This window comes from Anomalospiza imberbis, chromosome 8 (assembly GCF_031753505.1).
Source record: "Anomalospiza imberbis isolate Cuckoo-Finch-1a 21T00152 chromosome 8, ASM3175350v1, whole genome shotgun sequence".
Lineage (NCBI taxonomy): Eukaryota > Metazoa > Chordata > Aves > Passeriformes > Viduidae > Anomalospiza > Anomalospiza imberbis.
The window spans coordinates 3,289,482-3,312,831 of NC_089688.1; the positions used below are offsets into that span (position 1 = coordinate 3,289,482).

The following is a 23,350-nucleotide window of genomic DNA, read 5'->3' on the forward strand; positions in this document are numbered from 1 at the left end:
TTAAAGTAAACTACCTAGGGGTAATAATAGCAAAATGTGTATATTTTGTAGTCTTCTTTTAAAAATCCAAGGAAATGGTTGGTGATTTCCTAAAGTATTGAAGAGTATCTCCATGTTTACCCAAAGCCTCTCAAGTTAATTTACATTGGTGAATTTGAACGTGGAGGTTGATGCAAAATATTTACTTTTAAAGCAGTCCCCTAAAAATTTTTCCTTTTTTGAAGTTGCTGTGGATGGCTGTTGTGTAGTCTGCTCATACCCCTTGATCTGCATCCAATTTGGGAACCTGGTCTCGTTAGCACAAAGTTTATTTTTCTGCGAGTAAAGTATTGGTGGGTTGCAAAAGCAACCTTAATACTTATAAAAAACCCATCAAAATCTTGGTGTGTTCTCTAAGTTCCTCTTTATCAGTTATGGATTTTTTTTTGGGAAAGCAGTTAAGGTTCCCTGGTTGTGACACCTGGTCTTTTCTCCTGCCTTACCTGCTGAGAGCTTCTGGTGCTCACGAGGGCTGTGGGTGGGAGTGGGGAGAAGAGTTGGATCCAGCTCTGGAAGGGGTTCACAAAGCCCATCCAACTCCTGCTCCTGTTGCTGCTGCCAGCCAGGGCTCCGAGTCCAGCAGCTGCTGGTGCCACAGGAGGAATTATCACCAGCCTGTAATTTGGTGGATGAATGTCAATATGTCTTAGGTTGCAAATAAGTCCGTGTAGGTCAGACCCGTTATCTCAATAAAGAGATCTCTAATGCCACCCTATAAAATAATCACTGTCTAAATGAAATATCTGGAGCAGAGCTCCCTCTTTCTCCTAAAGCTCTCTTTACTTTCAATTATAATAAGCTGTTGCCACAGAGGCCAGGGGAACTGATAAGATGGGTGCCTGTTTCCCCTGACTCTTTTAGTTGGGATTTATCCTACTTGTTAATTAAATCCGGCTGTAACATCCTTCACATGGCCAAACACAATCCTGGGATTAAAATGCAGACATTACAATTATCCATGGCAGATGAGGGATTAGGACTTCCAAAATTCTACTGACACTACTTAGCAGCACAGCTGCAGTTCTGGATCCCCTTGCTCTAATTATGCTGAAGGCACCATTAGCATTCAGAGCCAACAGCTTCCCAACCCACCGTGTGTCTTTGGCAGAGTCACTTTTTATGGAATTACTGGGGCTGGAAAACACCTCCAAGATCATCAACCTTTGACCAAATACCAGGAAGGGTAGGAGCTGTTTGGTACAGCCAGCATCAAATAAACACTGGGTAGCCAAGAAGAAAGGACACTCAAAAAAGACTTTTCTGCCAAGTCTTTTGGCATTGTTTGTACTCAGCTGTGAGAAAAATTCAGTAATAAAATAAGTACTGACTTAAAACTGGTCTGAAGGAGAATCTCTCTCTGGATTTGCCATACCTGGATGGACTCCTCTGTTAAGCTGAATAAAGGGTAAGCGGTTAAAACTAGTTATTTCAGCAAGTTTCCTCCTTTGGAGAGATGCTAACAACCCAGTAGCAGAAAATGCAGCCAGCAACACAAATGTGGATGCTTTGCAGCTCATCCACACATGGCAGTGGCAGAGAATGGCTTGGCAGTGGCCAGCTGAGGGAACATTTGAATCAGTGGAAAAATCCCCTGGATTTAGCAAGATTCCTTGAAAGGAATGACAGTCGCACAGGGGTTACAGCAGTGGTTTACTGGGTGGAAATCCATGGAATGATCAAAGGAAAATTGTAAGAGTATCATGCTTTAGCAGCTTGGACAGCAGCAGGAATTTCTGCATGGAAAGGGTGCTCAGGCCTTGGCAGGGGCTGCCCAGGGAGCTTTGGAGTGCCCATCCCTGGAGGTGTCCAAGGGAGGGCTGGAGGTGGCACTCAGTGCTCTGGGCTGGGCACAAGGTGGGCACTGGGCACAGCTGGGACTCCATGGGCTGGGAGGGATTTTCCAGCCTCGGTGACCCTGGGGTTCTGTGATTCCTTGAGTTGACAAGGTGAGGATCAAAGTTGGGCTCAGAGATCCTGGAGGGCTTTTCCAGCCTCAGTGATTCTGTGATCCAGGGACAGGAGGTTCCCTTTCCTGTGTTGAACCCATTTGCAAGCCCCTCTTTGCTGATGTGAGATCACCCTCACACCTTTTTAGATTTCTACACCAGGGTCAGACAATTAATTTCTGCTGAGACGGGCTGACAATAAAACAGAACAGGCTGTAAAGTTTCTAAATTTGCACACACAATCGAGTTTTACTCTAATTATTCATCTCCCAGAAGTAAGTATTTTACTGTGGTACTTTGATGGTTAATGTTTGGATCTACCTTTTGGAGTGGGAGGCCAGGCTGGACAGGGCTTGGAGCACCCTGGGACAGTGGAAGGTCCCTGCCCATGGCAGGGGGTGGGAAGAGATGATTTTTAAGGTCCCTTCCAACCCAAACCATCCTGTGGTTCTGTGATGTGCTTCTCAAGAACTCACATCTTTCTGGTGTGAAATTCAGGTAAATAAAATACTTTCTCTTCCCACTCCCTTTTATGTTTTTCATTTTCAGGTTACAAGAGCTGTGGCCAATTGTCCAGGACAGATGATTCTTCACACTCAGCCTCTCCTGATCTGTGGGGGGGATGGATTCACTCGTTCCAACTTCGATGGCTGCATAGAGTCTGCCATGAGCCTTGCAGAGGCTGTGAAGCCTCATTTACAGCAATTTCAAAGCCAGGCTGCTAAACTTCCTCTAGATTTGTTATGAATTTTGCTGTGATGGATCGAATTTGAGTTTAACATCATCTTGAAAAAAACAAATAAAGGAAGATGTATCGGTGCGCTGGAATAATTATTGGGATGGAATTAAATTGAGTTTTCCAGGATCTGTGCTGAGTGGTTACTTTGATTGGAGTAGGACTTTCCCCGGCTCTAGGCAGAAGCACAGAGCTCCAGCACTCGTGCCGGGTCTCCTGATACTTTTACAGCCCATGAAAATTGTGTCAGGGAGAGGAGCCTGACTTGAAGCAGCACAAAAATCCATGAAGCTGCAGAGTTTATTCCTTGGAAACTCCTTATTACTCCTTGTCCGAGTGACAGGACACAGGGAATGGCTTCCCACTGCCAGAGGGCAGGGATGGATGGGATATTGGGAATCAGGAATTGCTCCCTGGGAGGGTGGACAGACCCTGGCACAGGGTGCCCAGAGCAGCTGTGGCTGCCCCTGGATCCCTGGCAGTGCCCAAGGCCAGGTTGGACAGGGCTTGGAGCAGCCTGGGACAGTGGAAGGTGTCCCTGCCCATGTCAGGGGGTAACACTGGATAGGTTCAGAAATTACTCAGAAATTAATCAAGAAATAATTTATTTATTCTAAACTGGATTTTAACTTGACCTTCCTCTTCAATCACGTGTCACAAGTCTAGTGCCTCTCTACCACAGCACTGAAAATAACAAAATATAGGAATTTAAAACTTCAGAGAAGTACAATTCAGCCTCTGTTTTTTCTTATTTTACCCCTGCCTTTTACCCAAATCTGGCATCCTGTATCACACCAGCTGACCACTGTGATTTACTGCTGCCTTGGGCCATTTCTAGTGGCGTATTTTAAGTGACACTAAGAATTAAAGACTTGTTAATTTTAAAAGTAGGCCGAAAACTGGATGTGAGGCATCTTTGGCTCAATGGCTGTTCTCTGAAGAGCTGTGATGCTCTTTCAGGGGCTTTGTATCAGCAGCAGCCTCTGACACCAGCAGTGACAGACCAGTGCAGATGTCTCTGACTTGTCCTTTCAGCAATCTCTCAGCTTTGGTCACCCTGACACCTCAAAGTACCCAAATCACAGATTCTGAGATGTTTTTTGAGTCATGAGCTTTTCAATTTGGAGCTCTTTCGAAACCCAGTGAGTCTCAAATTGCTCCTTCCTCATATCCCAGAATCAAGGAGGCTGGAAAATCCCTCCCAGCCCATGGAGTCCCAGCTGTGCCCAGTGCCCACCTTGTGCCCAGCCCAGAGCACTGAGTGCCACCTCCAGCCCTCCCTTGGACACCTGCAGGGATGGGCACTCCAAAGCTCCCTGGGCAGCCCCTGCCAAGGCCTGAGCACCCTTTCCATGCAGAAATTCCTCCTGAAAATATCATGCCAGTCTACCAAAATGCCTCTGTTCTGCCGCATCCCTCCAGGATAAGATAATTTAGGTAAAAACTGCTTGGGGTTTTTTTTAAGGTGGAGAGAAAAAGTTGTTGGATGTGTTCCTCTGGGCAGTGGGAATGCTGGGAGCAGGGAGATGTGGAATTCCCACACAAGGAGGGTGGCAGGGTGATGTTTCAAAGAGCCCACTGTATCCAGAAGGGTGGCAACAGAAGAGACTTGTCTGGTTGATTTCCTGGGATTTTCCCTGATTTTGATTAACTGGCAGATCCATCCATTCCAGCCGCTCTCTCCTTGTTCCCAGACAAGGGGGATGGCTGTGTCTGCTCTCATCTGTGCCATGAGCCCAGCCACTGCCTGAAGTGGGGCTGGAGCCTTCCAGCTCCCAGACCACGATGTTCTTGTCTTCCTCATGACAAGGAAAGCCAGGGCCATGGCTTCTCATAGCCTTCCAGCTCCCAGCTGTGGTAACTTCCACCCAGGCAACATCCCACGGCAGGGCTGGCTCGTGGCACCCTGTGCAGCCACTGCTCTTACAGTGGGATCAGGGAATATGGGAACAAGGCTGCACTGGATGGGTCTGCCATCAAAATCACGTCCATCCAGGGAAAATCCCAGGAAATCAACCAGACAAGTCTCTTCTGTCTCCTGAAACCTGGGCTGTGATTTTGCGCAAGCATATGAAAATAAATTTAGAGATTAATTTAGTTTTGGAGACTTGCGGGTTTTGTGTTGGTTTTTTTTTGGTTTTTTTTTTTTTTTTTCAATTATTTTAAAAAGGCAGCTGCAGGTGGGAGGTGCTGCCCAGCTGAAAGCACCCCTGTGACCACATTTCCTCTTGGTGGAGGGGCAGCGTTGTGCTGGTACAGCCCCAGACTGAAAGCAGAGGTCTCTGCTGCTGCAGTGGCACCGACATGGGGTGTGACACTGCCAGAGGAGTTTCCTTGAGTCAATGCAGGGAAGAGGAACCTGATCCTGTGCCACCCAAACCGTGTCTGGTCACCAGCCCCAGCCTGGCACCGAGGGCTCTGTGGCTGCCTGGGCGAGGGCAGCGTTTGTTCGGCTGCAAGCCCCAGAGTGACCAGCCCCAGGGGGCTGGTGACAGGCCACGAGGAGCCTGTGACATGCCATTCGGAGGCTGTGCTGGACCCAGGAGCCCAGCTGCTCCCAGGGGAGGACCAGGGCGCTCTCTGAGCTGCCCAGCGAGCACCTTGAGCCCCTGTGCAGAGATTTCCCCGCAGCCAGAGCCGGTTTTGCTCTAATCCATCCCCTGGCTCAGCTGTGCTGTCCCTAAGCCGCTTTGTGTGGCAGAGCTGAAGCCCTGAAATCCCGGAGCCTTCTGCTGCCACCGTGCCTGGCTCGCTGCAACACCTCCCTGTCATCCTCCTTGGGATTTGTGCTTAATTCCCACTTTCAGGTGGCACCTTCAGGATCAGCCCCACGGGGCACGGAGCAGCCCCTTTGCCGAGGAGGAGGAGGCACAGTGACCGACTTCATTTTCAAGAAGATCCAAGCAAAATTCCTCCCCTGGATGTAAATAAGTGGAAACAGGGAGAGGGTTGTGTCTTGTTGGAATCCAAAATGCAAGGAGCTCTCAGAACTTTGGGCCTGTAAAGCCCAACTTAGAATTAAACACAGGATTTGATATGAGACCTTAGAAAAAGCTTCCAAACTTAGGTGCTAGAAGCGACAATGTGGATTTATAGTTTAAAGCAGAGGCACGTTAAGTTAAAAAGAAAGTTTAGAGTTTTAAAGATAAAAAAATAAAAGTAGTTACAAGGGTAAACAAGGAGTTTAGAATGCAGCACTGTAGGTTTGTGTCTCATAACATGATTGGCTGAGGAAGCTTACACTGTAACATGGGTCCATAAGACAAAATATTTAAAGATTAAGTCAAACTCATAAATATTATTGTTAGCAGTGTTTTATTAGTCAATAAATCCTTAAAAAGTCTTGTAACCGGGGGTCTTGTGACCTTCTAAACCATACAATAAAGATGTGAGCCAAACTCACCCTTCCTGGCTACATAAAAGATTAAAAAAAAATAAACCACGTCATCAAAAACAATTCTGAAACCCTATCTCTAACTCATTCAAAAATCCCCATAATGGCTCAACCCTAGTGGAGACATTTTGTGTTGGGTAAAGGGGGTGCAGGGCAGGTTGCTGTCACCTTGGGGGTTGTGGTGATGGAACCCCTGGAGACCCTTGGAAAGCCTCGTGCTTCTCCTCCTTCCCCAATTTTCATCCCGTAACAGCTGAGCGCCACCACGGAAAAACCCAGCCAGGTGCGTGTGGCTGCCACCCTGGTCCCCGCAACATCTGGGGAAGGGGTTTTAGTGCCGAGGGCTCGCATGGGCGAGCACACAGCCCCATCCGAGCCGTGCTGTGGGAAAACGAGCCCGTTCCGCTGTGCCCCTGCCGCCCGACCGCCGAGCCGGTCACGGGGACGCTGCGGTCAACCACAGCTCAGCGTGACATTATCGGCTGTGCACAGGGCTGCAGCCCAGCCGAGCGGCACCTCCTCCCTCACCTGCGCCGGGCCCGACATCCTTCCTTTCCCAGCGCTATCAGCCGCTCGCATCTCCCCTGCTGCCGCGGGCTGCGCGGCGCTGCGCGCCCGGGGCGAGCACCGAGGGCTCCCTGCGGCCGGTGCAGGGATGCTCGCACCCCGGGCGCGGGTTTGACCGCCTTTTTTCAGCCCAGATTTGGGGGAAAAGAATATTTTTAAAAGCACGTGGTGGGCAGTCAGGGCTGGAATATAGGTCAGCCTCTGTCCCTGCAGCTGGTTCACTTGCCAGAGCGCAGGGAAAAGGGATGAGCTGGCGGGAGAGGAGGGGATCGGCCACTCTCCTTTGCTGTCGGATTATATTATTTTCTGACCCAGAGATGGGGTAACTGAGAGGCGTTTATTCTTTTCTTTTTTATTCTATTATTCTATTGAGCTTTTATGCTATTTTTAGTCTTATGAGAAGAGTGAGATAATACAGATGTTATAATTCACACTATTCCAGTCACTAACTATTTCTTAACTACAATGCACCATAAGTGTTTCTTAGCCTATCAGCTTTAGCTACACTATGCTGTAAATATCTTAAAACTAATAATCTACAATTACCCCTCGTAAATCTTACTACAATGTATCTTTCATGATTCTATTTCTCTAAAGTATCTAGTCTTATGTATAAAACTACCTTTTAAACCTTGTTTCTAGTTCTGTTCCTCTCTTAACAATATCTGTCTTATTCAATAACATTTCTAAGTCAGCATTTCTTATCTCAAAGTTTACATACAAATACACACTACATGAGCCTTCTGTTAAGTTTTTATATTTTTCTATATATAAATCCATTTTCCACACTTTGCCACCTTCTCCAGCGCAGAAGATCCCGGCTCAGCGCCTCGAATTTAGCGAGGCACGGCCGCCGTTCCCGTTTGCAGCGTTCCCCGGCACGGGAGGAGGGATGGAGCCTCGGGAACGCGCCGGGACAAAGGGATTTTTGTTCTCGAGCTGCTCACAGATGTGTTGCTGCAATAGCCATGGGCTGTGCGCGGGTGTTGCTCTGTACAGGGAGAGCTGGAGCGAGTCTGGTCCAAATCAGATCATCAGCCCCCCGCATCCCGGTCATTTGGGGTTTGCTGCCTCCCTCAGCGCACCTGTGTAGTGCAAATCCCACTTTCCTTTGATTTAAAGGGCAGTCCTGGGGGCCAGCTTGGGAATGCAAGCTGCAAGCACAGCAGGACGGGAGCAAGTGTAAATAATCCCCGTCTCACATCACAGCTCCAGCCGCTCCCTGGCCCTCGCCAAAGGACTCGCCAAAGCATTTTTGAGCAGCTCTGGGTTGGGGAGAAACCCGGGGTTTCTGCCTCAAATGCAGCTGGAGATGTTTCCTGGCTGTTTCTCCAGAGCTCATCTCAATTCCACCCCCTGCACCGTGTGCTGGAAGTGGGAAATGAAGCAGCAAATGAAAGGACCCATCTGCACATGGTCCTGGTCCTTGACTGACCCTTTATCAACCCACTCCTCTGGGGTGGATTTCCTTTAGGTCTCCTGGGCTTTTCCCTTAGAGTTTAACTCAGGTAGGATTGATGCTGAGTGAGCAGCTCAGCTCCAGAGAGAGGAATTTGGTTGGGCAGGGAGAATTTCATGTCCCAGCCACATGGTGAATCGATCCTTGGCCAAGAAGGGGATGTGATTTGAAGGGGTGTATTTTTCTTTGCTCAAATCTGCCTAAAAATTGGTGAATTTTTCTTTTGTGGAACTTGTCTTCTTTTGTCCTTCTTGTCTGCAAGTATTATTTTTTTAAATTTGGTCAGTAAGAGAATGATCTTTTTTTGTACGGATAATTTAAAAATTTTTTTTTTTTTTTTTTTGCTTCTGATTTTCCCTGGAGATCATAAGTAGAGATCAAAATCCTGAGCCATATTTGCTGATGAAGTGTACACACAGAGGGCTTCATGTGGGGGTGCTCAGCCTGGCCTGGGTGCAGGTAGTCATTTTGAGAGGAATAAGACATCCATCTCCTAAACTAGTGAGAAAAACAGAGCTGGGACACTGTGAGGCAGATTTTCTGCCTGCATCTGTGAGCACAGGGTGCTAAAGAAATCCCTGTTTCCAGGGAGCGGCCAGAGGGTTAATTTTGGCTCCCTCTGCCTCACTTTATTCTTTGAATAATGAAATTAGTTGTTCCAGAGTCTTTTGAAGGGCTGAGCTGAGCCTTCTTGCAGAACAATACACGCTGTGCTCTCGATGTGAGTGCCCTTATGGTGAACTTTGAGCTACACATCTGCTATAAAGAAGTAACTCTTATTCCCAGTTGGCCATGGCTAGGAAAGGATTCCGGCTCCATCCACGCCTCGGCACTGTTCTGTTTGCTCCATGGAAGCCTGGCCTGGGAGCACAGGGGTAGGAACCATTTGGAAACCTCGTTAGAACGCCCCGGCACGTTCAGCGCTTTCCCCGGGCGAGGAGAGCTGGAGATGAGCCCTGCAGGAGCTGAGCACGCGACTGAGCTCCAGCCCATTCCCAGCAAAGCCCCTTAAATCCGGCATTAACTTCCCAGCTGTGCCAGGAGGCTGCACAAGGAACTCCCTCGGGATGCTTTTGGTTGGTGTTTAGAGAATCCCAGAATCCCCGGGGTTGGAAAAGCCTTCCCAGCCCATGGAGCCCCAGCTGTGCCTGATGCCCATCCTGTCCCCAGCCCAGAGCACTGAGTGCCACCTCCAGCCCTCCATTGGACACCTCCAAGGATGGGCACTCCAAAGCTCCCTGGGCAGCCCCTGCCAAGGCCTGAGCACCCTTTCCATGCAGAAATTCCTGCTGCTGTCCAAGCTGAGCCTCCCCTGGCACAGCTTGAGGCCGTTTCCCCTTGGCCTGTCCCTGTTCCCTGGCAGCAGAGCCCGACCCCCCCTGGCTGTCCCCTCCTGTCAGGAGTTGTGCAGAGCCACAAGGTCCCCCCTGAGCCTCCTTTTCTCCAGGCTGAGCCCCTTCCCAGCTCCCTCAGCCGCTCCTGGGGCTCCAGCCCCTTTCCCAGCTCCTTAGTTTTATGGCAAAGCTGGTCCTGCAGGCTTCACTTTTCCTGCTCAGCAGCCCTGCTGCTGGGGCTGAGGACTGGGCAGTGAGGGTGGGCAGGCCCTGGCACAGGGTGCCTAGAGAAGCTGTGGCTGCCCCTGGATCCCTGGAAGTGTCCAAGGCCAGGGGTTGGAGCAGCCTGGGATAGTGGAAGGTGTCCCTGCCCATGGCAGGGGTTGGAGTGAGACAGGCCCCTTATCTTTGTAAACCAGAAAAAGCAGGACAAAGGTGTAGGAATGAGACTGAAATGGTGAGAGCACAAGGTCTCCCTGGAGACCCTAGTTCTCAAATGGACATGCCATTTGTTAGTTATTGTAGGCAGCACTGATAGCATCGGTGAAAACCACCAGTGGCAAAATAAGTGGCAAGCTGTGGGTGTCACAGTGTCACCTTTAGCATCACCAGGTGTCTGCGTGGGATGATTCATGCAGTCACAGTGACTTGGTCACACGAGGTGTTAGATCAGAGGTTTCTCACACCATCTCATGGAGTTCAACATGAAAAAAGACAAATTCTGTTGCTTTTTCCTCCTTTGCTTTTAGGGTTGCTGTTGGCTGTGGATCAGGATTGCCTCATCCTCTCGGTTCCTCTTCTTCATGCTGGTGGCACCTCCGTCCCACATCAACATCCCTCTACATCTGCAGTGAGAAGTGCTGTGGCCAGAAATGAGGTCTTCTCTCCAAAACCAGACCTTGACCATGGGCTTTTTATCCAAGCCCCTAAATTTGAACTTGTCGAGTGGAAGTCATGGTGAAGAGCACAGAAACACAGATTTGGGGCAGTTCAGTCCTCCGGAATCAGGGACTGGTTTATTTCCTTCACATGTTGCAAGAGGAGCAGCTGGGGTTCATCCCAAGATGCAGAGAAATGGTAAAACTAGGATTTCATGCAGTGCTTGATTCATTCCTGTGTCTTTTCCCTAACGGGACCGACTGCAGCTTGGAGCAGCAGGACTTGACAGACCTTTTGTCCCTGCCCCGAGGAGCCCATCAGAACTCAGTAATTCCCTCTTCACCACACGGCGAGGAAACTGCTTCGTAATCTTCTTTTCCAAAGCAATATAGGCCAAGCATCTTGATCCTTTCCTTTTCAGCCTGGATCATGGTGGAGATGGAGATGCTGGACATCCTGTAATCCCCTGGGATGTCCAGGAGTGTGCACCCTGTGCTCTGCAGGACTCAGACCCATGGCCAAATCAGAATCCTGCTGCAGCACCTGCGCAGAGACCTGGCTTTGAAGGGCAGGATCTGAACAGGGTCCAGGAGCTGAGCTGCTCCAGTTTGAGCAAAGCAACCAAGTGGGGTCTTTTTTCCCCTGGTGGAAAAACCACTGGAGATGGCTGCCGTGGAAAAGCGCAGTTATTGCCAAACGCGGAAATGTTTCCTGATCTGTTTACTAATATTTGGTGCTCCTTTCTGGATGGTGTTCAAACCCAAATCCAACCATGCGCGTCAGCAACTTCCTGCCCTCCTCCCCACCCTCGGCTCCTGCACCCAGGGGAGCAGCAGGGATGGGAAGAGCTGGTGAGAGGCGAGGAGGGAATTGGGTTGTTGTTTTGCTTTCATCTCGCAGGAGCCGTCCCAGGATGCTGGCGCCAGGAGGGGCTCAGGGACAGGCCAGAGGCGGTTGTTGTATGCCATGGTCCCCGGGCGGGTCGTGGCAGGAGGGCACGGACAGCCTCTGCCTGCCCAGCCCCTCGGGCAACCCAGGCCCGTGCCAGGCCGGTTCCTAATGGCAAATAAGTAGGATCTCACAATTGTGTCTTTATGATGGGGATGTTTACAGCTGTCCCAGGCTGTGGGGGAGGGATGGGAGGGACGGCCAGTTCGCAGCTCCCAAAAGGTCAGCGCGGCTCGTGGGGCTATCGTAACCCTCCGACTACAGCAGGCCTGGGGCTGCCTGCTGGGCCAGCCATGCCCAGCACAGCCTGGACAGCATTCCACGTGCCTCCTGTTCTTTGCTGAGAGCAGGAGCTATGTTAAAACCAGGGCTTTTTACCTTTTACTTTCACTGCAGGCTCGTCTGTGTCTGAGGTTTCAACGTTTTCCTATCTGGCTATAAAGCAATGGGATCTGGGGTTTTACTTCCCTACTCTGCTTGAATAATACAATTACAGATGAAGAGAATGGTTTGGGTTGGAAGGGAACTTAAAGACCATCCAGTTCCTCCCCCTGCCATGACAGGGACACCTTCCACTGTCCCAGGCTGCTCCAAGTCCCAGTGCCCAACCTGGCCTTGGGCACTTCCAGGGATCCAGGGGCAGCCACAGCTGCTCTGGGCACCCTGTGCCAGGGCCTGCCCGCCCTCCCAAGGAACAATTCCTTCCCAATATCCATCTAAATTTCCCCTGTGTCAGTCTGAACCCATTCCCCCCTGTCCTGTCACTCCAGTTCCTGTTGAAGGTCCCTCTCCAGCTTCCCTGTGTCCCTTCAGGCCCTGGAAGGAGCTGTGAGGTCTCCACACACCCTTCCCTTCTCCAGGCTGAGCAGCCCCAGCTCTCCCAGCCTGGCTCCACAGGGGAAGTGCTCCAGTTCCCTGAGCAGATTGGTGACTTCTCTGGACCTGCTCCAACAGCTCCACATCCTTCTTGGAACACCAGAACTGTGCACAGGAACTTCCCTGCCCATTCACGCTCCTCAAGGGAGCTGCTGGCTCTGAAAACCCACCCTGAGCGCTGGTTAGGAGGGCAGACACCCTTCTCAAGTCCACTTCAGCTCAAGTCCACACCACTGTGCAGATCCATCCTAATTCAACCTGTCCCTGCCTGCATGATGAGCAAAGAGCAGAATTTTGCCAGGGACACTCGTTGCTCCACAGGTATCAACACTTCCAGAGCAGCTCCCAGTTTCGATGGCTTCAGGTCTCTGTTCAATAACATAAAGCTCACTCTGTTAATCTCATGTTCTTATTTATTTGTGGCAGAAATGAGCATTGAGTCTCCACAGAGATTGTTTACTTTGCTGTTGTCAGTAGAAACTAAAGGTCAATCAGAGCCGAGCCTGTTCGTACTGGATTTAACTCAGTATCTGTTTATATTTTTGCTGATGAGTATTAATAAAAATATTTGTTTGGCCAAGGAGGCTTCATGGCTGAAACAAAGGTGGCCATGTAGTTGAGAAGTGGGGGAAAATAAACCAAGCCTCCACTCAGCAGAAAGCACAGGGAGAATTCACAATTGCAGTCACCTCCTAAATCCATCCACACTGATCAAGGTGGGTATTTTCCAGTACAGCTGCATCCCAGCCAGGCTGAGGCATCACAGTCCTCACAACAGTATCTCCTGATTCCTCCAGCTACTTGGGCAACTCTTTACACCTCTAAAAACACATCTGTGCAGGGTCCATTGTAGCTTTATGATGAGAGAAGTGCAAAGGAATGCATTTGGGCACTTTTTAAATAGCCCTGTCTGGCACAACAAACAATTTTCTCTGGCTTCCAAACTCTCCATTTACAAGAATTTTGGATATATGGCTTAAGCAAGGCTTGGGGTTTTTCTCTTTTGTTCTTGTGTGTCAGATTCTAGTTTCTTTGGGGAAGAAATTGAGGGAGAGGAAGTAAAAGCAGCTATGGAGTCAAAAGAGGGTTGTACTTTTTAGATGCTTGAGCCCCCTCAATCCACCTTGTTCCATCTCTGCCAGACCATGCCCAGGCCCCCAAGCAGTCTGCACCAAAGCCTCTTCCTTCCTTGTGTTAGTTGGACTAGAAAAGACAGGCTCTGGGATTTTGGAAATGAATTTGTGATGCCTGGGTAATGGTTAAGAGCTGTGTGTCATCAATAATTGAAGCCCACTTGTCCCTTCCCAGTGAAGAACTGAGATTGCTTTGCTGAGGCTCAATCAATACCAGCCACCCAGCCTGAAACAAGGACTCACTGGAATGAAACCTGCCTCAAACTGGGGAGGAAAAAAAAAAAAAAAGAGGTGTGGAGGTCTCATTTTGAAGTCATCTGCTCAGAACCTCTTTGGGTTCAAAGGGTGCAAAACTTCAGTAGCATCACACGATCCGGTCCGTTAGCACGGAGCTGTGAGTAATTCTGAAACCCTCACCTCTGAGGTGGAGCCAAATGACACAAAGTGAATCACCCACAAGCCTGGGACCCTTTTCTGCTGGCAAAAGAAGCTGAGAACACGTTGCAAGTGGCATAGGTTCCTCTGCTTATTCAGCATTTTGGCTAACTTGGCTTTTATTGCCAACCAAGATTGCTCTGTGGTTGGATCCTGAGACAGCCTGTAAGTAGTTCTTTTACTCAGAAACCTGGCAGCACAGGTGTTCTGAAACAGAATGGTTTGGGGGAGTTGAATTTTTCCATCCCTCAGTCTCTGAACTCTGGGCTTTATCATCAGGTGCTCAGCTTGAATGAGGATGTAAAGCAGAAATCACTTGCTCATCACATCCGTCTTCACAAGGGAAGGTCTCTTTGATTTCCTGTGTCAGGAGAGCGTGACAATGTCTGTATTGTTGCAAATCCCCTGAGCCCAGTACCCCGCCTTGAACTCTGCCCAAAAACCCGGGGAGAGGTGTAGGAACAAGGAAAACAGGCATGGAAATTTCACCTGGGGGCTCTTGCAGCTTCTGGTACTTTGCTGCTCAAGGATTTTATGAAGTGGGTCATTTTGGAAGCCACCAGCACCCTGGAAGGAATTCATCATTCATTTACTCGTTGATCACCCTGTTAAACTCACAAAAACTCCTTACATCCCCAAAACCAGGGGACTCTGCAGGGGAAATGTGTGTCCTGAGAGCAGCACCCTTCTCCTGCCCAACCTTAACCTGTCTCCAGCTGAAGTTGGTGCCATCTGCTACACTCTAATTTCTTACAGCAGGACCTGTCATAGGCAACCTGGCTTAAATAGCTCCTCCTACAGAAGCCATTCCAGTTCTTCCATCCTTCCCCAAGCTTTCCCAGCTCTGTTACCTCCCTCCTGAGACAGGGAGGCTAAAACTGCTCCCAGGGCGTGGTGGATTTGTGCTGCATCATGGTGCTCTCCCTTCCTTTACTGGTAATTCCTCACACCATTTTGGCTTTTTTTGGATGGTCCTGAGCAATGGACTAGTTCTTTCCAGAAACCATCTGTCTTGGTTTGAAAGACAGCTGTCTGCTGAGGAAGGCAGGAGCATCTCCTGAAATGGAAAATGTAAACCCCCTCCGTCTGAATTATTATAATTTTGAAATTAAGGAGCTCTCAGGCAAAGATATGGGAGTAGGAATAACAGTTCTTTACTAGGAAAATTAAAACACAAATGCAATAGCACCAAAAAAAAGAAAACAAACACTGACAGAGTCAGAGCAGGCCCTGGCAGCCTGTGGGTCAGGGTGGTGGCAGCAGTCCCATCCCATGGTGGCTCAGCCCTCCTGCAGTGCCAGCTGTGGCTCTGCTGGAGCAGGGATCCTGGTCAAGGGTGGAGTTTTCCTCTGAAGCTCCAGGGCTGCTGGGGATGGGCCTGGGCTTCCTCTGGGAATACAGTGGGGAAGAAAGCTGCTCCTCTGGGAATGCAGTGGGCAAAGGCTGCTGTGGTGTTCCCAAAGTCAGATTGTATCCAGGTAGGAATGCTTGGCTCCTCCCCCTGGGTGGAGCATCTCCTCATGGGATGATGGAATTTTCCCAGCCATGCAGGGACACTCACTGGCCATGAACAGCAGAGATCTCCGGGAGGGAGGATTGGTTGTGGAAGAGATAAAGAAAACTGCCCAATGAACAGGGGATAACTGCCCCACCTCTGACAGATGGTGATGGAATACACAGCCCCAGCTACACCTTCCAACCTAAGACACCATCCATCAGAATGTGGGGATGTCATTCTGGAGTGCTGATAGCAGTCAGAGCCAATCACCTCCCTGGTGGCATTTGGGTTATTTTCCCTTTGTGAATCATTCTGCACCCAGTTAATGAATGGATTCTTTCACATTGTCCCTCAGCTTTACCATCCCGCACTTCCCTTTTTTCCCAGGTAGCCAAGAAATGGGCAGAAAAGCCTGGATTTCAGTAATGTGGGGGTTCCCCTGCTGCAGCTTGTCCTGGTGAGGCTCTAGCTGTGCCCTTCTGAGCAGACTGCAGACCCCAAATCCCTCTAGAATTACCTACATCCCCACTGAGCTCTATCCACACTGGCACCAGGCGCTCCCAGTGTCCCCAGGGCATGGCAGGGACATGCCTGGAAATGGGGATGAAAATGGGGATGGAAAGGCAGATGGAAATGCAGATGGAAATGGGGATGGTGGCACCTGCAGCTGTGTTTTGAACATTGCTTCAGTCCTGAGGAATGAGCCTGGAGCTCCGAAAATCTGAATTGACAAGGAAATCACATGGCTGTACCTCACACAGGGGCAGCGAGCCAGGGGTTTGCCCTGGTTAGTGAGCTAAAATGCAAATAAAGTAAATATCCTCATTTGTGCAGGATTCCTTCTATTTTGCATGAGGGTCAGTTTGGACTCCATCCCTCAGAGGGCTATAAGCCTGTTAAGACTAAAATAACAGAAGGAACATCAGTGCAAGGAGATGAGGATTTTATATTTTATTTTATAGCCAGTGGTGTGTCCTTGTATCCAATACTGGACAGTGGGACACTCGAGGGTTTAACTACCCTATTCCTGTGCTCTTCTAGGAGCATGCCTGGGAAGATGCTGGAGTTCAGCAGCTGGAAATTGAAATCCCAGCACCTTTTCCTGTATTAGTCTGTGCTCTGTGCTCAAGGAGAGGTGTTTTTGCAAGGACACTGGAAAACCGCAGAAAAAATCTATTCTCATACACAATTACACAGAATATTTCCTTACACAAAATATCTGCTAAACACCTGCTCAGCTTGAGCTCTGCTCAACATTTTTGAGGTCCCAGGAGGTCCTGGCATCTCCAGTGGCATCATCAGAGATTCTCCTGCCCCCTCTGAGAGGCCCCATGGTGCCAGCCCTCTTCCCTTTGCTGGGATTCCTACCAATTCCCACTCCTTCTCCAGCCATAAAGTCCTTTCTTCAGTCCCACCTGCCCTGCCCGGGGGCTGGGACAGCTGAGGAAGGGCTGGGCCTGGCTGCCCCTACTTCAAAGGGCTGTTCCAGGGATTTCTTAATTAACCTTACACCCCACTTAAGCAACGTGAAACGAGGTGGAAGCACCGAGGCTGTTCCCCATGGAGCCGCAGCTGCTTTGGCAGGATTTTGTTTCTTTTTTGTGTGTGGACATGTGGGCTGTGTTAACATTTCGGCACCTGGAAAGATGTGCAGGGAGGTTTCTTCCTTCTGCCTCTTTCTACAACATCGAGGAGCTTTTCTCTGGATCTGCTGGCTTGGATGGAGAGTATCCATAGGTTGAAAAGGGGAAGTTGGAGACCTCAGGCCAGCTCACTTCATGGATGTGAATTTGGCAGTGGGAATTAAGCTCTTGGTGGAGAGACCAGCCCCAGGAAGGAGGGAGGGATGCAAATGGAAATTATCAACTCTCCTGTGCCATCCTTTGCTCAGGTTGGTTTCCATGTGGGTCTCCATGAACACAAGTCGAAGTCCTCGCTGCAATGCACTTTTATGGAGCAGAAGGAGGGCAGTTGACAGCCAAATCTGGGTGGTCCTTTGTCCCTTGCAGAAATTTTCTAGGAGATTTGCAAAGGGGAAATAATCACAGAATTCCAGAATGGTTTGCGTCTGAAGGAATCTTAAAGCCCCTCCAGTGCCACTCCTGCCATGGGCAGGGACACCTTCCACTGTCCCAGGCTGCTCCAAGCCCCAGTGTCCAGCCCAGCCTTGGGCACTTCCAAGGATCCAGGGGCAGCCACAGCTGCTCTGGGCACCCTGTGCCAGGGCCTGCCCACCCTCCCGGGGAACAATTCCTTCCCAAAATCCCATCCATCCCTGCCCTCTGCCAGTGGGAAGTCATTCCCTCTTGTCCTGTCACTCCAGGCCTTTGTAGAGAGTCCCTCTCCATCTTTCCCGTCAGGTCCTTCAAGATACAATTTGGTCACCCCAAAGCTTCTCGTCTCCAGGTGAACAATCCCAGCTGTCCCAGCCTTTCCTCCCAGCAGAGCTGCTCCATCCCTCTGCTCATCCTGGTGCCTCCCCTGGGCTCTCTCCAGCAGCTCCAGGTCCCTCCTGTGCTGGCCCCAGGGCTGGGGCAGCTCTGCAGGTGGGGTCTCACCTGAGCCCAGGGGCAGAGGGGCAGAATCCCCTCTCCCCTGCTGCCCAAGCTGGGGCTCAGCCCAGGGCACGGGGGGGTTCTGGGTCCCAGCTCTCACCCCCAGCACCCCCAGCTCCTTCTCCAGGGCTGCTCCAGCTGCTCATCCCCTGGATTGATCCTGGGAGCTGCCCTGAGCCAGGAGCAGCACCAACACTTGAGACCTCATGAAACATCCCCTGTTTGAGGCCAAGGTTTTCCCTGGGAGGTCAGTACTACTTCCACTGCAGCCCAAAGGAAAGGACTCAGAAATCAGTAATTTTACTTCCATTGTGCCATCATTCTGACATTCCACCAGCTGAGGGTTCCTCAGCATGCCTGGGGGTGCTCTGCAGGCCATGGTTGGGGCTGAGAGGAGCAGAACCTCCCCTCTGCCTCGCTGTGAAACCTCCTCAAGAGACTGATTATCAAAATCGAGGTCATGACGCAGGTGTGTTTGAGAAACCCTTTCAAGTGACTGGGGTGGGGAAAAGCAGCAATCAGGGCTTGCTAGATCAGCAAGCTCTGCCCTTGCCTGCAAGGTGAGCGGGCCACAGAGAGGAATCAGGTCTGTAGCACAGCTTTTAGCAGAAAACTGCTCCACTTTAGGCGAGAAAAAATGACTCTGCAAAACTAAACCAACGAGCAATGGAAACTAAACTTCAGCTTTTTGGGTTCCCACACTTCATAACGTATATCTAGTAGTGGTTTGTGAGAATGAAGAAATGCTTCCCATCAGCCTCTGCTGGTCATGGAGGATTTTCAATATCAGCTATTGAAACACACCCTGCAGGGGCAGGTGCAGCTTCCCCAGGAGCCTGGGGGGCTGGAGGAGGTCTGCACCCAGCTGGCCCTCTGCCCCGATACCATTTTGCAGCCTGGCACCATCAGCCATGGGAGTTTTTTTTTTTTAATTTATGGATGGATCTTACAGATTGGACCACCAGTTGGCTCTGCAGTCTGTACCTGTTTCCTTCACCTGGCTTTTCTTCAGCTGATGCTGAAGGAGGACTATGACTCGATGGATTTATGGCCACAACAATCTACTTCCTGACTGGATTTTAAAATCTTCTCTGTATCCTCTTAATCCTGTCCTCTGAGGCATTCACAGGATCAGGACAGGCAGGTGGGACAGTGTCTACACTCATTCTCTATTAGGTCATTTTTAATTAAAAGCAATTAGTTTTGGGTGTTTCCAGAGTAGAAACCAGACCTACCTTGACTTTTAATGGGATAATGCTCAACAACTCACCAACCCAGATAAGCAGTGTGATAAATAAAATATCATGAGAAATAAAAAAAACCCATGAGAAATAAAATATCGTTAAATTTTAAAAATATAATGATAAATGAAATATGATAAATAAACTATTATAACAAATAAATTAATGGATATTTTGAGAGATGGCAAAGATTGGCAACCCTCAGATCACAGGATCAAGACAACCTCAGTTTGTGCCATAAATCTCCATCCCTGGCTGAAACTGGGCCTGATTTTGGAAAACAAGTGTCCTTCCCCAGGGGTTGGTCTGGGTTTATTCTTCTATCAAACACTTTTAATAAAAAAACCCTAAAGCTGAGCCTTTTTCCTCTCTTACAGGATCCGTGAAATGCTTCATACGGTCAAGAAATGGAGATTCTTCCTGACCATAAACACCACCTATAATTTTTGCTTGTTGTAGCTGTGACCAGATGCTGGCACTCTGTGTGCCCCTGGAAATCAGGCACTCTCCTCTTGCCAGCCTCTCCAAGAACCTCAGCACTCTGACTCACCGTGAAGGGGAGGAGGGGGAAAAAAGGAATAGGAAGAACGCAAAGCAACTGCTCGTAGTGTTTTATTTCTCCTGGATCTAGTGAAAGGGAAAGAGAACTTCGAGACTGAAGGCAATTGAGATCGAATAGTGATGCTGAAGTGTTATTTATCCTTGCATTTTTCTGTTCCTCCTTTTCAGCAAGCGGGAGTTTGTGGTTTTGGTTCAAGCCACTGATGGGAGGAGCTCCAAAAGCCAAACAACTGAAGGTAGAAATAAAAGCCAGAGGTGAAGGTTTCTTTGGAAACCAAAGAAATCTCTCTAGATTTCAGCTCTCAAAAATTTGCCAGAGCTCAAAGCACAAGAGGCAGGTAGTTTTCTGCAAGGCTGTGTCCACAAATAGCCCAAACACACACCTCCCTGAAAGTAAAGAAGATCAGTAAAAGATCATCTCGCTCAAAACGCCTGCTGTGAACAGGAACTCCTTCCAATAAACTGTCCAGCCTGGCCTTGGACACTGCCAGGGATCCAGGGGCAGCCACAGCTTCTCTGGGCAACCCATGCCAGGGCCTCAGCACCCCCACAGGGAAGGATTTTTTTTTTTTCTAATTTCAACTCTAAACCTTCTCTCAGTTTGAAGCTGCTGTCCCTTGTCCTGTTACTGCACATTCTTGTAAATAGTTGTGTGGTCTCTATTCCAGACACCCCAAACCATGAGCTGCTGATCCTTCAGGTGTAACTTGGACTGGCACAAATCCCTGGCGCAGGCAGGCGACTCTGCTCCAAGAAAATTCCCAAGCATCACCACTCTGCTGCTAGGGAATTTAGGTTCAAGGAGTCCAAATCTAGAAAGCAAATGAAGGTTGGAGCTCAGATCCTTCACTGACTTAGAGCTGATAGCACCATAATTGTGGTTTTCCTTGCAGGGGGCTGCAAGGGAAGGAAGCAGCCAGAGGCACGAGGGTGGGGACAGGCAGACCTGGAGCACCACTGAGGCCTTGAGAAGGCTGGCCTAGAACAGAGGCTGGACAGAATTAAAGAATAGAGCAGGGATTTGTTAAAAGGATCTCCTCAATGGATCCACCATGGGCAGCACAAGAGCCCAGCCAGGGCTGCACCCAAGATGAACCAAAATGGTCCCAAAATGCACGAGCGCTCACGGGGTCTCTCACTTTGATCAGTTCTGCTCCATTTCCATATTGGGAGTTAATTGTCCAATTCCAGCTTTAGGTTATGAAGTCCTGTCCCATCCCATCTCTTCAGCCCACGTTGTTTGTGCTCTCGGGGCTGAGATCTGGATCATTTGTCCTTGGTCCCCAGCTGGAGAAGGAATTGTTTTGTCTCCCTGCTCTGTGAAGAGAGCTCAACATCCCTTAATATGAAGCTCAGACCCACACACTAAAGCAGCACAGAATCTGAAAAATATAAAAGCAAAAACCTGAGGCATCACCACCAGGGTTTGTAACGAGGGTGGGGGTTCTGCTGGGCACTCCCCATCGGCACCACCATCCCCAGCAAAGCTCCCAGCTCTGTGCCAGCGGGCAAAACAGGCGCCACCACACTCCCCCCACCCCCCCACTGTGGACCTGAATCATCCTTCCCTGAGCATTCCAAGGGGAGATGCTGTGGTGCCAGCCCTTGGATCTGGGGAATCCAGATGGCACAGCCAGATCCAGGGGAGTGGTGCCAGCTGCAGGCTGTGCACGGGGCTGTCAGCACCACCTCCAGACACGGAGTGCTCCAGGAAAGCTCCTGAGCATCAGCCAAGCAGGATGGGCTCCAAGCTCCTCATCCATAACCCTGCTACGCTGGGAAAGGTAGCTCGCCATCCCTGAGCCAAAAATGGAAAGGATTTTCATCCCCCAGAGGGAACAGGAGACTGTTTTACCTCTGGAAAACGGGTTGTAGTCACAGATTGCTTCCTAGGGGATCACATGGCACGCCTTGCCCAGAAGTCCTTACAAGGGGTTTTTGGTAGGGATCCCCATCCGAGCACTCCATGAATAATTCCCCAAATGCAGAGAGCCAGCACAGCAATCCTACCCCCAGCACTTCCAGGAGGTGACATTTTGACAGGAAACACAGTGCTGGAGAAGCTGATAACTTCTCCTGGGCTCTCCACAGCTCCCAAAAGAGGAGCTGCTCACAACCAAGGCCCTGGAGAAGCAGCTGGCACAGGGCACCACAGCAGCAGCCCCTGATCCCAAGGGGATCTCCAGAGCTCATTTCCTCCTTCAGCCATGCCTTTGTGCCACTCTGGGATCGCAGGTGCCCAGGTGAGGGTGAGGCTGGGAGCCTGGTCAAAGTTCAGTGACAAAATGACCTTTGCAATTCCAGCAGCACACCCAGGAATGGGGCAGGCAGTGAATATTTTTCCCTTTCCATATCTTCCTCTCTGCCCACAGCTTTTTTTTTTTTTGGTGGTTTTGGGGTTTTTAAAAAATATCAGCTGTTTCAAAGCCTGACACTGAAGAATTCCCCCCCAATTTAAAAGCTACCCCTGAGTGCAGAAAGCTGAAATTTGGCAGGAAAACTGGAAGAAGTTCCTTGGAACAACTTCCTTTGAAAAGTTTGGGAGTTCAAAGTTCCACATCAAGGTTTCACAGCACATTTTGCACCTATTTTATTTTAAGAGGCCCATAAATGACCTGCCCAGGGAGATTTCTCAGCACATTACCCTTGCTGGGAGACCCGAGGTTTGTAGGTTTGTGGGTGTTTCTCACCCTTTGGGCAGAGAAATTTTGCCAAATTTCCCTGGAAAGCCCTGTGGCCATACACAAGAACCTGCACCAAGGAGGTTTCCAGTGACATTTTAAATCTTATGTCCACAGCAACACCAACAGGAGCGGGTACAAGCTCCTAAATTCCCATGAATGGGAAAATCCTCAAAAGAGGAGCTCTAACCAACAGTCCTCAGAGGTCACAGCAGCTCAGCCACAAAGAAGAGAAGGTCTGGGGTCTTTTCTGCCTTGGGTTGGGGTTGGTTTTATGCTGGGTTTTAGACTTGCCTGTAGGTCTTGTGTAATCAAAAATAGAACTGTAAATTCATCATCTGCTTTGTTCTGTGCAAGTAATTCTCTATTCACAGCTCACCCTCATCCTGCAGAGCAACTCACATGCTCTGGTTTGTTACGCCAGCATAGTCTAATTCCAGAGATCACAAAAATAATATTCCAAGTCTAATCCCAAAGAAAGGATTACCAGGGATCAAATCCATTATTTCACAATAAATCCCTTTTATGTCTTTTTTTTTTCCCATCAGTGATCAAAGCAAGTGGATTTCAGCTCTAAAATGCTGCTGCTGTACAGCAGAAAGATCCTTGCTCAAGGCACAAGGCTTAACATTTACTTGCTTTTTTTCCCTCCTTTTTTTTTTTTTTTTTTTTTTTTTTTTGCACAGTATCAAAGGAGATTTATTTTTTCCCCCTTGCCAAAAATAAAGTCTGGTCTAGATTCTCAGCTGCAGCTGAGAGCACTGGGAAAGAAAGTAACTACAGCCCATTTTTGCAGCTTCCTAATCTTGTAGGACAGTTTCTAATCTTCTCAAATTGTCAGCAGCCCATCAGAGCTGCTTCTTCCTTTGAGAGTCCAAGCTGAAGAGGGAAGCTCTGGCTGTAGCGAGGGGAGATTCAGAGACCACCAAAGGGTTTTTTTCCCCCTCTAAACACAAGGGCAGGCTTAGCTCACCAGTTGCAGTGTTTTTGTCATTGCTGTCGCCCCAGTTTGCTGTGTGAAGCTCTGAAATGACACACGAGCCTCCAGCATCCCACTGCCCAGGGGTG

The 23,350-nt window shown here is 49.5% G+C and overlaps 1 protein-coding gene across 3 annotated transcripts in view; it reads left to right on the forward strand.

Annotated features, from left to right (window-relative positions):
* The window catches only part of RNLS (renalase, FAD dependent amine oxidase), a 55,924-nt gene extending 50,119 nt beyond the window's left edge, over window positions 1-5,805 (forward strand). For 2 of the 3 annotated variants that reach the window (XM_068197004.1, XM_068197002.1), the window contains one exon: window positions 2,535-2,850. In XM_068197004.1, coding sequence (XP_068053105.1) covers window positions 2,535-2,732 — 198 coding nt within the window. In that variant the 3' untranslated portion in view covers window positions 2,733-2,850. Of the gene's footprint in view, window positions 1-2,534; window positions 2,851-5,528 lie in introns of those variants that run through there. The other variant, XM_068197003.1, reaches the window with a different exon arrangement.
* The last annotated feature ends 17,545 nt before the right edge of the window (window positions 5,806-23,350 follow it).